The following is a 15,367-nucleotide window of genomic DNA, read 5'->3' on the forward strand; positions in this document are numbered from 1 at the left end:
ACAGATAATTTAGAAAGCATATAATCAAATTTTTTCAAATATTTAAAAATTTCGAACCTTGGCGAAGTATCTCTGGACCGCGCTTGCGTTCAGGAGTATAAGGAGTAGGGAGCGCCGAAAAATGGATAATTTTTTTTTTTTATAATATTGCAAGTGAGTAATGTGGAAAATGTCTAACAGGCGAACATTAATGATTATACAAAAGATGAAGCAGATTAAAAAAAAATTAACCGGGCCCCAAAAGCCCTTAATATTCAAAAAAAAAAAGAAAAAAAAAAGAAAATTGATCTGAGTAGCGAAAAAATGTTCAGAAACAATGTTATTAAGATGTATATAAAAAATCAAGACAATCATTTTATTTTCCACCAGGCCCCAAACTTTAATAAACTAAAAAGACACTAAAAAGTTTTGTGCAGCTCTTCGCCTGACTTTGTGTTTATGTAGAAAATGCTGTCGGGTGGGCGATTAGCGAATATTTAGTTGTATGATTTTTGTATTACAATATAAATTAACAAAAATTAATTATAAACACTAAACCAGCCCAGAACTCGCCACGTGGAGGTGGCTGCACATCGAGTTCAACCCACCCACCCTCCCCATTCTGAACAAAGATTAATCTTTTGCTGCAGTAAAGTATTGAGCTTTGTTTTTTGAAAAGTAGGTAAATCTAACCTTGCATCAATTTTTGCGCGAATATATCCATCTCTTGCTACACTTCCGCATACTTTTAAAGACGCCTCTGTTATAAGCTTAACACACCTTTCGACTGCCTGAGTGTGACAAGGATGATTATCCTTTTGAATATGAATTTTGGCGATTGCCAACATTCATCTTCTGTTGATTAATCTGCTCCGCTAATTCTTCAATTGAAAATAATTTGGTAATTGGAGGTTCGGTTAAATTTATGCTCTGCCAATCAATAATATCTATGTAGTCATCCGCCTCGAAATTAAGTTTTGGAGTTTTGAAAACTCTAGGTTCTGTTATTATTTGTGTTCTGGCTTTCCTTATTCGACTAACTGCTACTTTTCTTATACAGGGGGACAACTTTTCCCTACCAAGGCACCCTCATACCAGTAACCCTCTTCGAGGGGGTGGGATCACCCCTAAAATCTTAAATAGATAGAGGGGTCGTGTGATACCTTATTTTAAAGGTCTTTTAATTCTGAATATAACTGCCAAATTTGAAGTGGCTAAAATTTTTTATCCGGATATGACAGCTTGTCAAAATTGTAGAAACAGCGAAAATGAAAAAGGTATTTTGAACTCTGTTTTGGATAATATTTTTAAAAGAATAAGGAAGGCCTAATTTCAAAGGGGTCACTTATTAATTAAGAGGCCACCCTAATACCTGGAACCCTTTACGAGGGGTTGAAAGCACCCCTTAAATCTTAAATAGAAAAAGGGGTCGTGTCATTCCTTATTTTGAAGGCCTTTTTACTCTGAATTCAAATGGTGACTTCTGAGTGACTGATGGATATCTTATGAATATAAAAATAGCAAGAAATATCTTTACTGCCAGTAAAAGTGGAGAGATAAGAAATACCTACCCTTTTCCTTTTGTGTCTTTTAAATAAAACAAGTTTATTTAAATTACGTCAATTTATTAAATGTTCAAATTGTGCCCCGCCTACTTCCATGCAGGAATACAGGTTTTGCTCAAAACGATGCCTGACGTTTTGTAGAACTTCAGGTGTTATCATCTGACACTCATTTATAATTCTCTGGCGTAAGTCTTCTAGGGTGTCTGGTTGGGTAGCGTAAACTTTTGTTTTTAAATGCCCCCATAAAAAAAAATCTAATGGGGTTAAATCGGGTGACCTAGCTGGCCATTCCATAAAAGGTCCTCTCCTTTCAATACAACGATCAGGAAATATCTCATCAAGATATTGCCTCACACCAGCAGCATAATGTGGAGGCGCTCCGTCTTGTTGGAAACGACTTGATCATCATCAGAATGATTTCCGCCTTCCATTATTTCTACTATTCTTGGATATACGGCATTTTCCAAGAGATCTCGGTACATTTCTCCATTCAAATTTCCGGGCAGAAAAAACGGACCAACAATGGAGCCGCCCAAGATTCCCGCCCAAACATTTAACTTCTCAGGGAACTGGGTATGAACTTCACGAAACTGGCCCGGATTTGCATTTGACCAGTAGCGGCAGTTATGACGATTTACGTTGCCATTAAGAAAAAAAGTACATTCATCTGAAAAGCAAATGTTGTAAATAAGACGCGGATTAGCAGTTATCATATCACTAAGCGATTCACAAAATTGCACTCGTCTGTCAAAATCGTCCTCATTCAGTTCTTGCACCAGATGAATTTTGTAAGCATGGAATTTATTATGCTTAAGTATCCTATGAACACTACTTTTGCTTACTCCTGTACTCGTCGCCAATTTTCTGACACTTATTCCTGGCTCGGCATGAAGTTGACCTAGGACAGTTATTTGCATTGCTTCATTGACAACAACAGCATTTTGAACCTCACGCTTTTTATTTAAGACACTGCCAGATTCCCTAATTTTAGCAACTATTTCTAGAACGTATTTTCTGTTGACTGGTTTTTCTGGATGAAGGTCATTAAATTCTTGTACCGTTCTATTGGCACAATTGTTATGCCGAAAGAAAAACTCTATCATGCTCACCCTCTCAACCCTCTCTGCAGTAGAATAAACCATTGCTAACAGTGTTTCAACACGTAAAAGACTGGGTAATAATTTAAAACTATTTAAATAAATGCTGCTTTATGAAAAAAGTACCAATGATATTTAGCATACTAAATAAATTCTTCAGATACTTGTGTTTGCATTTTATTTGGTATTTTGTTTTTATTTATGATATGCTGATAAGGTGTAATAACAATAATATTAACAATACTAATACATTTTTAATCATGTTTTAATGATCCAATAAAAAAAATTGTAAGAAAGGGTTTCAGGCATAAAGGTTTATTTAAAGCATTTTTTCCAGAATTTTATTTGGCTTTCGTATCCAGAAGAAATCCATCAGTCACTCAGAAGTCACCATTTAAATTTAAAGTGAAAACGCTTTCAACATAAGGTATAACACGATCCCTCTTTCTGTTTAAGATTTAAGGGGTGCTTTCAACCCCTCATAAAGGATTCCAGGTATTAGGTGGCCTTTTAATTAATAAGTGACCCCTTCGAAAATAGGATTTCCTTGTTCTTTTAAAAATATTATCCAAAAAAGAGTCCATAATACCTTTTTCATTTTCGCTGTTTCCGCAATTTTGACAAGCTGTTTTATCCAGAGAAATAATTTTAGCCACTTCAAATTTGGCAGTTATATTCAGAAATAAAAGACCTTTAAAATAAGGTATCATACGACCCCTCTTCCCATTTAGGATTTTAGGGGTGATTCCACCCCCTCGAAGGGGGTTGCTGGTATGAGGGTGACTTGGTAAGGAAAAGTTGTCCCCCTCAAACATAAAATCGACGTGTCCGAGATTTTTGAAAAAAAAAAATTTTTCATACCGAAAATAGCTCTGTTTCGTTTTCGCTGGGACACCCTGTATACTCTCAAGGGTCTGTTAACATTGAAACCAGTAAATTTTCAGGATGCGCAAAATACGAATTCCCTTCTATCACTTTATCGATAATATTTCTGATAGCTTCTGGAAATTGCTTAGATATTTTAATCATCTCCCACAAGTGTCTAGCACCATCTTGTGTCTGAGCGGTTTGGTCTTTATTTTAAACCACATTGGTGCGTAAAGTTTCATTATAAAGTTTACTATAACTTTAAAGTTCTCTGATGGATCCTTTGTGCCAACATATAAAAGGCGAGGGTCTCGCGTGTCACCAAGCTCAAACTTGTGTGAGATGACGTCATTTTGTACTTCCCTTAAGTAATAACGTTTTCTGTACGTTTTGTTAAAATTTCATGTTTCTTTCGATGTGAAAATACACTTCATATCTTTAAATTGTGTTATTAATTAAAGTCCACTATTATCGAAGGTGATAACACAAAGTGAACCACATGTGGTTTCTGATAGCTTACTGATTTTGGAAATACTGAGTTTTTTGTAAATGAATATATAGGACCGAAAAATTTTTATCCACCAATTTTTTTATGCCATCTGTTGTCCGAGTTTTTTAGGTCTATTATTTTCACCCTATTCCTTAATGATATATCAGTTTATGTAACTTGCTTGTGTCCATTAAATCCTATGATCAGTGTCAATTATAACGGACTGATTTATGGAGTCTGTGTCAATTAAACTTTAAAGTACAAGTTGATTGTACTGACAAGGTACCGAAAAGATTTTTAAAAAGCTGCTCTTTCAAATTGAAGTTCCTTTACAGACTCCTCCGCTACTACACGGTGTTTTTTTTTTAAATTTGCTACGGCGTAATTAGGGTTATTTAAGCTTAATTTTTAAATTATTGTGTGGTATGAGTTTCTGTAATTCTAAATGTAATCTGTTGAGTATGTTTAACCTTAGGGCTCAACAAATTACTAGATTTATACAACATAATCAGACACAAGAACATCATAATAATATATATACAATATATTCATTATATAAACGTCATAATCCAGTAATTAGAGTGCAAAGTTCATTCGATATACAGTGCTTTCATTTAAAAAAAAACACCCTTCCCCCTTAATCACTTAGACAGTTGAGACATATCAAAGTATGAAGTCGATAAAATATTCATTATTACCAGACATGTTAGCTTACTATTCGGTAGTCCGTTAACCTATTTAATTTTTTTAGCACTGTTGAATAGACATTTTAATGCTGCTTACAGTGGTGTGTCACACGATGGAGGTTCCCATTTGACATATCAAAGTGAGGTTAGCTGGAGGTGAGGAGGTGATTGATTGACAGAACTTTGTCAAATATAAAATTGAACGTTCCCCTCTATTTCTACATTAACGAGTTTTTTTAAGTTATTAGGGGTGGTTCGTTTTGAAATAAAAGCAAAGAATATTATCTTTATTTACTTTTTTCTACCATTCTTTCATAGATTTATTGAGTGAGCATTTTTATAGATCTATCGAGCATTAATTTTTGTAGTTAAATCACAAATCGATGATATTTATAATATTTTTTGTCCTAGCGATTTGCTTGTTATCGATATCTATTACATTATGTGATTATTTCATCATTAATTGCCATATAATATTTATTTCAATAGTCATGTAGGACAACCTACTATATAAAAAAATCCACAAATGTTAATAATTATTTAAGTAATAATTAAAAATTCTTCTAGGATGAAGATACGGCGTACAGACAATCTACTAGGACTTCATCTAGGTAAGTAGAAAATTAAAAAAATAATAATAAAAACACCTGATTCACATATGAAGTGCAACTTTAGCCTTAGGGGAGACAGAAATGATATAAATGATATAGAGGATCTTCCAATAACAACTAAACGAACTGCCTCAATTACACGAAAAATCACCACCACCACCACTACGACCCCTAGAACAACTACGGCGCAAGCACGAATAATATCCCCTAAAAAGAGTACTACCTCTTCTGCAAGGTACTACAAAACCTAATTAAAAAATGTAGTAAGCCAAACTAGGGTGCTTAAGTACATTCATTTACTCATCAGTATTTATCATTAAGGTGATTGAATTAAAAGCACTTTGAATGGCTTTTTTGTGGTATCTTTCATGTTTGGCCAAATCATCTTTAGTAATAGAAAGCAAAGTACTCTCACGTAGTTAGTTGAGTAATTTTTTTAGTAACTTGATCTTCCTGTTTTTATTAACAAGATTTCCATATTTCACAATACAATTTTTAAGACACCACTATGAAACTTTTGATGCCTCATAACTTTAAAACTTAACAAATTTTAAACTTATGAGGATTTCAAATGCAGCAAAATAATTTAATTTTATGCAAACTGAAAAAAATTTGATACAAAAAGCTTTTATTAATCACAGCTTATATAGGATGACTTTGAAGTTATTCATTTTAACAGCATATAATACTAAGAAAAAATTAATTCCTTTATTTAACTCAAAATGATTAAATTGGATACACCTATATAGGCCCTTTATGCGTCCGGTTATGCTGCATCACATTTTGCTTTAATAGTACTTTAATTTATATAATTTTGATTGATTGTATTGTATGATTAAAGTATGCAATTTGGGGAATATTCTCTTAAAAATTATTATTTAATTTCAAAGTCACCTTATCTAACACACCCCTGTCGACGCTATCTTTCTCGCACCAAGTGGAAAAGTGGGGTCGGTAACAGAAGTTTAAAAGTTAGTAGTATTAAAAGGTTGTTATTAATTTATACCAGGGTGGTCATCTGCCTTTTAATTTAATGGCATATAAAAATACAAGGAGCATTGGGTGAAGCATCTTAAAAGATATAAACCAATAAGAATATGGTGGTAGTGTCAAGATTATAACATTTTATTTTTTTTCCAAAATTGTCAATTAAACAAGGTAGTCTAGTTCTAGTCTAAATCGAAAATATAAAATATCCGATGTTACAGAATTTTCATAAATTTAATTAAAAATATTTGTCTTTCATAGTGTGTTTCCTAAAAGTTTAGGACCCTACGTTATATAGCTAAAATTTAGATGTCGGTAGATCCTTTTACGTCACGAACAATAGGGCCGGCTTTAATTTAGCCTAATAGAGTAGTATAATTCAAGTCATGTAAGTGAGTTAGTATTGCAAACCGCAAATTTTTATTGAAAACTTTCCTCCGGAACTAAATTTATATTAATTCTAAAGTGGTATTTTACATAACTATAATCTTACTAAATTTGCCTAGCCTAAATTTTTCTATTAAAAATGATTAGTAATTTTTTCTATTATAAAGCTTGAATAAGCAATTCATAATAATCATTTTCCCATCACAATTATTAACAAAATATGTAATAAAATGTATTATATGGAATTTACATTTGAATAGAACATTAGTTAACGTTAATAGTAAACCAAGAAATAGAACGAATAAATTAATGTTTATGTTCACATTAAGAGGTATGTTCTCTTGTAGCTAATTTTGCAATTTTTTTCGAAAACAAATTGACGAAACTGCTGCATATTTTACTAAAATTAAATTGAAACAAATGTAGCTTGAAAAAAAAGGCCTAACTGGAAAAATTAAAATTGTTTACACACGTGATATATAATTGATATCTATGAGTCTAAAAAGCAATTGGATTAGTCATCCTGTGAGAAGATTGATCAAATTTTGTGTCGATTAAACCCTGATATTAAACATAAGGATCACACACCATTATTTAAAACCATATCTTTAATTGATATTAGGAGAAATAATCAATAATACTGTTCCTTCACATACTTATTTTGCATACTATTCCTACGAATACTATTCCTTTATATTATACCCTTTTGTTAACAATAAAACAATTCTAGGGAATTAAAAGAAACTGCTATTTCTAAAAAACAAGAATTTTTTGATGCTGATTTGACCTTTGGCGTTCATTTTTTCTTTAACATTAAAAAAATGCTAACCCTTTTCATTCAGGTTTTTCGAGATAAATATTTTCTTATTTCAAGCACAACACCAATCAGTTACAATGACAATAAAACACCTACTTAATTTCTTACTGAGATTACGAAAATGGTCCAATATTAGAAGTCCAGGTTTACCTAATAGTGTGTTAGATTAACTTGATGTTTATACGTCATAGATTGCTTACGATAAAGTAGTATATATTATATTTGTTACGGGTAAAGTTAGAATAACGGTTAAACTTAGGTTTACGCGGATAAACTGCTCAATACCCAGAAAACATGGGTAAAGTCCAAAATATTAATAAAATTGTACACGTTTCGGGCTTGACCCGGGTAAACCGTGTTCTATCCGCCTTGGCGTGGTTAATGTTAAACAATAACGCCATAAATATTTGGAGAAATTTATTTAATTAAAAAAACGGATTTTACAAATCAAAGGTTACACTAAAACTGTATCCTAACAAAGTAAAAGATAATATAATCTATTTGTTCAAACAAGACAAGCTGCTGTGACATTTCGAGTTACAAAGAATTCCAATAGCTTTACATTTACATTTATTGGTCATGCATTTAGTTTTACAGTTGCATCGTTTATAACCTTGACTTTCTAAAAGTGACTGTTCGTTTGCAAGTTGTCTTAAATTTTTCTTTTCCGATGATACACTTTCCATCTCAATAAGCTTCTCACTGCACACAGAAAATTGGTTCCTGGAAAACATTTCTTCGGTAGTTCCTCTCTTGTTCGCTAGTTTATACAAATCGTCGTCAGTTTTCTCGATAACTATCATGAGAATGTTTCTAAAATCACCCCTTCCTCGATCAACGTCTGGAATTTTTACTCTCACTGTATCTCCAACAGAACATGGGGGAAACTTTGAATTAGATAAAGCTTTCATCTTCTTTGCTTGATTTTCTAAATTTCTTTTTGCGTCTAGTCTGTTTGACTGTATATTTCTTGGTACAAGCAAAGTTCACACCTGATATTCCCTGATGTATTTAAATTATCACACTCTACACACTTGCTCTGATTTTCTGAAGTTTCAGTATTACTAGCGTTTTCTCGATAATTATTGTTGCCATTTTCCATATTGCCACCTTCAGTAATATCTTCTTGCAAATTGTCTGGTTCTGGGTCACTATCCATAAACTGGTTTATATTTATTTCTTGTTGAGGCTGTTCACCTAAACCAAATTCCCTTACCACTTTCTCGAGCTCTTCTTCGGTTCGTAGATTTTCAATAGCTTCTTTTGAAAAAGCTGATGTATATAGGCCGACCTTAATATCACACCCAAACATGGCGGCATAAGGAGCTTATTTTATCCTATCATGGTATGCCCTATTTTTCATTAACTGAACAAATCTTAGACCTTCTGACCATCGCGTGCAGTTTTCATCGCCCATTCACGTCATAAGCATGTTCTGTATATCTTGATTTGCTCTTTCCACGCTGCCTTGTGACTGACTGTGACGTGGTTTCCCATGGACTATTTTAAGGCCACTCCACATCGTACATAACTCTTCAATGACATGGATGATTGTAGTATAGATAAGGCGCCGAAAATACAAAATATGTCTACCAGGCTCTTAGCTACTTCCTCAGCCCTTTTCGACGTTAATGGACGTATTTGAACAAACTTAGTTAAGTGGTCCTGATACACCATAATAAATTTGTATTCTCTATCCGGATGGGATTACATGTCGATTAGATCCACTTGAAAACGGCTGTTCATCTCCGAAAAAACCATTGGTTTAACCACAAGTCCTTTTTTGGCAGATTTCAGTTTTTTTTGGCACCCTTCACACAAGCGCAGATATAACTTAATAACATCTTGAGTTATATTCTTGTACTTTATTTAAATTCGCTTTCCATACGGTGCTTACCGCCATGTCTTATAGCTAAATGTGCATCATGCAAAATGTCAAACATTTCGTCGTTTGTAACGTAATATTTAATGCTAGATTCACCTGACGATACACGAATACAATAAGCTTTTCAACGCCTCTAACAGAACATAATTATGTCAAACCTCTTTAATCGCCGATAGTGTAGCGTAAGTAGTCTTTAGCGTAAATAGATTTTTTTGCCAACTTGACTGATTCTAACATTTCTTGGTATTGTTCATTATTAAAATAAAAACTATTTGCATTTTTCGTAGACACCACCTCGTTAAAAACTTCATAAAAACGCTGTGCTAAACGCGCACGTCCACTCTCTTCGGTTGCCATTTTAGAACTGAACTGAACGTGGTGAAAAATGATGCAATAATAATTCCTACATCCAACTTTACCCACGCAAAAGCGGATAGTACGCGGTTTACCTGGGTAAAATCCGAAATATGTGTAATTTTAATATTATTTCGGACTTTATCCATGTTTTCTGGGTATTGTGCAGTTTATCCGCGTAAAGCTAAGTTTAGCCGTTATTCTAACTTTACCCGTAACATATTCATGATATATACTATCTCATCCCGGTATTGAAAGGACTAATATTGAGACTCTTAAAGTGTTAGTTCGTGGTATTCCACCTGGTCTGCTACATATTTCTCCACCATTTATGTCCAAATAGAATGTAGACTCATGACTTAAAACAACGTTTTATTTTTCATTATTCTAATGTTCACATTCTTTACACCACTTAGGTGATGACCACTGTGTTTAACTTTTAGGTTTAACACAAAGGGATGGTACAAAATAACAATTATATTCGTCAAAATTGTTCACTTAGAAAAGGTCGTCAGTATTCTTTGGCACGATATTCCCGATCTCTCACGAAGACCCGATAATAATTAATTACATTGCAAATTCTTCTCTGCTTCCTTGTTTGTAAAAACATTGCTTTTTTTGTTCAAAATTACCCAGTTACAAGTCCTGGAATTATTCATTGTGCTTATTGTATTTATAAAATACTCTACCCAAGTTAACAATTCGCTTATCTACGCTGGTCTTTAACTTAGTTCTTCTGGGTTTATTTATCCCTTATAAATAGTTTAAGTATCTTTTATGGCTTAGTGCATAAAATTGCAAATTATATGTTGCTTAGTTACAGATTCTTGATTACACAATCTTTATTTTAAATCTCTATCAGATACCGAGAAACCTAAAAATATAACGAACTATTTAAAATATCTTAAAATAGTAATAAGATACACAAAAGCAAAGAATTCACTTATTGAAAATAATTAACATTTACTGGGTGGTTACTTTTCATTTTGACTGCACCCCATCTAATTTTTAATTTGCATTTTTTTTTTCTTATTTTTGACATTGATATAATAATTCCAAACTTTAAAATAGCGCCTGGACATTTTCTACTCGCTGGCGCAATATTGTGAAGTCGTATATACTACAGACATGAGGCATTTTAGGATTTTAGAATACATCATTTGGCGAAGATAAGAAATGGCGGTGTTTTAACTTTTAAATTTTGAAATAATCTACACACATCAAGATGGTCTAGGGCACAAGGAAAAAAAGCCGTTTTAATTTTAGACGAAAAAATTTGTTTCCAAGATAAATTGTGTTAATTATTTAATGAACATTTCTCTTCAGAGAAATGTTCATTAAATCAAGTTTTGTTCACAAAACTTATCACATATATATCATATTAATTTACTGTTATTGATATTAAGTAAATGACTTAAATTCTTCAAGGGATATTTGGTAACTGAAAAATATAATCCGTATAATTTTTGCCGCCAGTATAGTGAGAATTAGTCAATATACCAAGGCAACATCTTGAATGTTAAACACAGTTACGAACTGTTATGATATAGGGTATCCTTATCCATGACAACAGAAGCTATTATTTCTACCAAGGAAGGTTGTTGCAGAAATTTGAACAAACTGGTGGTGAGAGAGGCAGACATACTGGTCCAACAAAAGCCACAGAACCTATACACGATATGCTTATGCACCTTCAGGCATTACAAAACCTTCATAATACTGACAAGCAGCTAAGAAATGTATAACAGCAAACGAATAACGGCATCAAATTTTAAAACCCATTATTATTTATCCACGCGTTATAGAGTTTAGTGAAGATTTTATATTTATGCACGACCGCATATTGCATGAACCGCTAGAAGTCTTTTAATACCTTTATCTCCTAGACCATCTTAATGTATGTATTTCTCAAACATATAAGATATTTTTCATTTCTAAGACAATAAATCCCTTTCATTTTAAGTTTCTCAGCTTAACCAGTTTGCGGTACTCAATAAAGAAAAAAAAAGAACAATGGTTATTTTTAGCCCAAAATTAATGTTAATTTTTAAATCACTTGAACTTTCATCTAAGCACCACTACTATTTTATTATGGATCCGGGTTATCTACACTCTTTTTTTAACGGCTATGTGCGCTATGTAATTATAACTTAGGCATTACTAACCGAAACAACAAAGTCTATATATTTCACCTATATATTTCAAGTTGAAATATATAGACTTTGGTATCACCATCTTAGCGCTCCACACTAATTGTTGATATTTTTAAATGTTTTTAGACTGGCATTAGCTTCGATGGCTTGCTTTTTTTGTTGGAATGATATATTCTTCATCTTAAAAGAATGTAGTATGAAATGGGTATCTCTAAAATCTTATTCTAGTATGCCCACACCCATATAACTAGATATTTGGTCAAAGACTTTTGCTTTTATGTCAGCATTTTTATTATTCACAAGTCTGTATCACTTGATATCTTCTTAGCGAACAGAGCTCTTTTTGAATTTTATAAAGGAGCTTACTTTTTCTTCAATGCATTTACTTCAGTAGATATGTACTTACCTGCTTTTTGCTTACTGCAATTTTGAGCTTTCTCTTAAGTATTACACCGCTATTTTTTAAATTAGTAATTTATCTTCGTTTGTTGAATTTTTAGTACCTATACTAATACTAAAATTTTAGCTGTTGAACTTGTTCTAAAATCCTTTGTTAATTTAAGTTGGGCTAAGAAGAAAACGCGTAAAACCTACTTACTGTACCTAAGACAATTGATTTTGATTCTTTCGATTTTGACATTGACTCCCAAATATTTATTTAATAAAGGTAAAAGCTAGTATATTGCAGCCAATATAAACATATTGATATTAGTTCTAGTTTATTATAATTTATTATTTATTTATATTACTTTATCTATTTTTAGGTATTTCTTTTTTTTTTAGTACCGTTATTCATTATTATTTAATTTCATATTTATTTAATAAGTTATTTTCTCTCTATTTTTTTTAGTAAATTCCTAATACTTTATTACAAATGTAGTTCTTCACTAATACTGATCGCAGTTCTAATACCTGTTGCGCTTTTCCTTTGTATATGATTTATCTTACTAATCGAATGACTTATGCCCGACTTTATCATATCCACACACTTCACACTAAATCCTAAACACATCAAATAAATAAGCAAATAAATAGTTTGCAGTCTGAATATAACCAATGGCGTAGTCAGGCTGCTAGTTTGTAACAAATGGAGTAATTTAGGGCTAAAAAAGACATTTATTGTTCTTATTTTTCTTCTTTTTATTTGTTATTAAGAAAAGCAATAATAATATAGTATTAAGGATTTTTTTGCGATAAAAATTGCCGAACAATAAAGGTTGAAATCGACTGATTGAAATTTGATATATTGTTTATTTTAAATATTATAATTTGATGAGTATAGTGACTATTATTACAATTATTTATTCTAGAAAAGCGCCTGTCACCGCCATTGAAAAGCAAACACAAGCACAGTCAAACTATACAAATCCGGAACATATTGTAGATACTCCTTTCTCCTCAGAATTAGTTTCCTCACTTTCATCAGACCCAAACTCTTATGACTATTTGCTGCATGAACCTAAACTCATAGATCTAAAACAACCTTCTCCATTTTTACCTGCTCCAGAGCATTCGTTTGTTAATAAATTAACTTCTCATAATAACATCACGACACCTAAATCTAATTATAAGACCCCAAACGCTACTATTGAGTATACTACCAAACATCAGCCCTTATTAAAGAATATAAAAACTAAAGAGTCGCCACTAAAACTTACAACAGTCGATACACCAACAACATATTCGCCTTCAAATTTATTTTTACAAACATATTTATCGAAAGCATCACCACTTTTGACATTTCCAGCTTTTGGGTTTAGACCAAAAACTCAAACCAATGTATCAGACTCTGAAGTTGACAAACAGACATACACTAAGAAACTAAAAGTTATACGAAAAATTATTCATCCAATCGCTGTCAACTATGCATTATCATCTAACTCAGGAAAGTACTTTGAATCCGAGGAAGAACTTTTGAGCAATGTTACAAATAATATTTACCAATCTGCTAAAAATAATAAAAATGAAACAAAAGTAAATCTGGTATTTCCAAAATATAATAATTCTAATATTTTGGATAATATAAGTAACAGCATCTCTGTAAAGGCTTTAAACGAAGAATTGTTTAAATTAACATCAAACATAAAACAACATACGAGTACTGCAAGACCTGTTCTATTACCCAAAAATAAATTTTACGCAAAATCACAAAATTTGAATGATAAGTTATCAAAACCTGTATTTATCCCAAAAATGAAAACAGCAAAAAACTTTTTACTTCATCAAAAACAAAAACTGACAAAAGAAATTGCTAAAGAAATATCCCATACACCTACGCTAGAGAGTCCTATAGTCACAGACATTACTACGAACTCTCCCATAAATAAATCCCATCCAACTAAAAATAGAGTATCTCGGGTCAACACTGCCATAAAAACTCTAATTACCAGCGCAGGGACTAAAGGTCAAGAGCCAATATGTACACGCAATCCACTAAAATGCAAATTCAAAGTGGGACCAAGGTACGATTTTTATCTCTTCTTCATCTGCATGAAATGAAGAAACACAATTTAATATTTTTGCACCACCTGTATTTCATGCTTCACACATAGATAACCCAATTATATGTTAGCATACTTATAGTTTTGCTTACTTCCCATCAGTATAATACCAGTCTCTGGATAATACAATTTAAAGATCAGATTTAAATATGTAACTTATCTACTGATATAAACGTATAGATAGAATGTTAGGAACTATTTTTGTTTTGTATTCTTAAGATCTTGTTTGAACTAAAACACTCCGGCCTACTACTTTAACATAACCAGATGATAAATCGTGTATGCACACGAACATGGTAGCCGTTTTAATTTTTATAAATATATAATATACACGTCTGGCTAAGGTGAAGTATTGTCATTGTCTCTCTTAGGAGTTCTCCTCAACTTATGTTGCATGGTAATGCATGGGTATTTTGGCATTCCAAAAAGAAATCAGATCAGTCGGGTAATGTAATAAGGGTGCAAACTAAGGAGTCTCTTTGGCAAACGTTTTACCATAGACATCTCCACCCTATCACCACTGAGCTTAGCCTGAATCTATTTTTTAAGAGGTTTTTCAGCCATTTCAACCCTACTTGGTTTTTTAGTCACCAACGCACATAGGCTTGCTAGTACCTAATACTAAATCATCAACGTAAAACTTTTTATAAAAAGTATTTAGTTTTTGTAGTAGTTTGTATCTAGTATCTAGTAGTTCATCTACACGCAGAAATGAGAAAATACTCTATTTGGGGAAACATTTAGACATCTTCATCGTATTGCCACTAAGCAGGTTACACCACGAATCTGTTTTTTAAAGAAGATATTTATCCATTTCTCTTTGATTTATTTCTTAATAAAGCTGAATTTATGAGCTTCTTCTGAATGAAAGTTTTAGTGACATGTTTCTTAATATGTCATTTAATTGTTATTTAGATTTTACCGTCTTGTAATTATCAAGAGCAGCTCGGACGTTATTCGGGTTTCACCATATTGCAGCAATGATTTG

General features: G+C 32.3%; 1 protein-coding gene across 10 annotated transcripts in view; it reads left to right on the top strand.

Moving 5' to 3' along the window:
* The window catches only part of LOC126748381 (uncharacterized), a 116,560-nt gene that overhangs the window by 88,050 nt on the left and 13,143 nt on the right, over positions 1-15,367 (top strand). For 5 of the 10 annotated variants that reach the window (XM_050457577.1, XM_050457574.1, XM_050457573.1 and 2 more), the window contains 3 exons: positions 5,252-5,295; positions 5,360-5,530; positions 13,189-14,340. In XM_050457577.1, coding sequence (XP_050313534.1) covers positions 5,252-5,295; positions 5,360-5,530; positions 13,189-14,340 — 1,367 coding nt within the window. The remainder of the gene's footprint in view (positions 1-5,251; positions 5,296-5,359; positions 5,531-13,188; positions 14,341-15,367) is intronic. The other 5 variants (XM_050457579.1, XM_050457578.1, XM_050457582.1 and 2 more) reach the window with 3 other exon arrangements.

This window comes from Anthonomus grandis, chromosome 22 (assembly GCF_022605725.1).
Source record: "Anthonomus grandis grandis chromosome 22, icAntGran1.3, whole genome shotgun sequence".
NCBI lineage: Eukaryota > Metazoa > Arthropoda > Insecta > Coleoptera > Curculionidae > Anthonomus > Anthonomus grandis.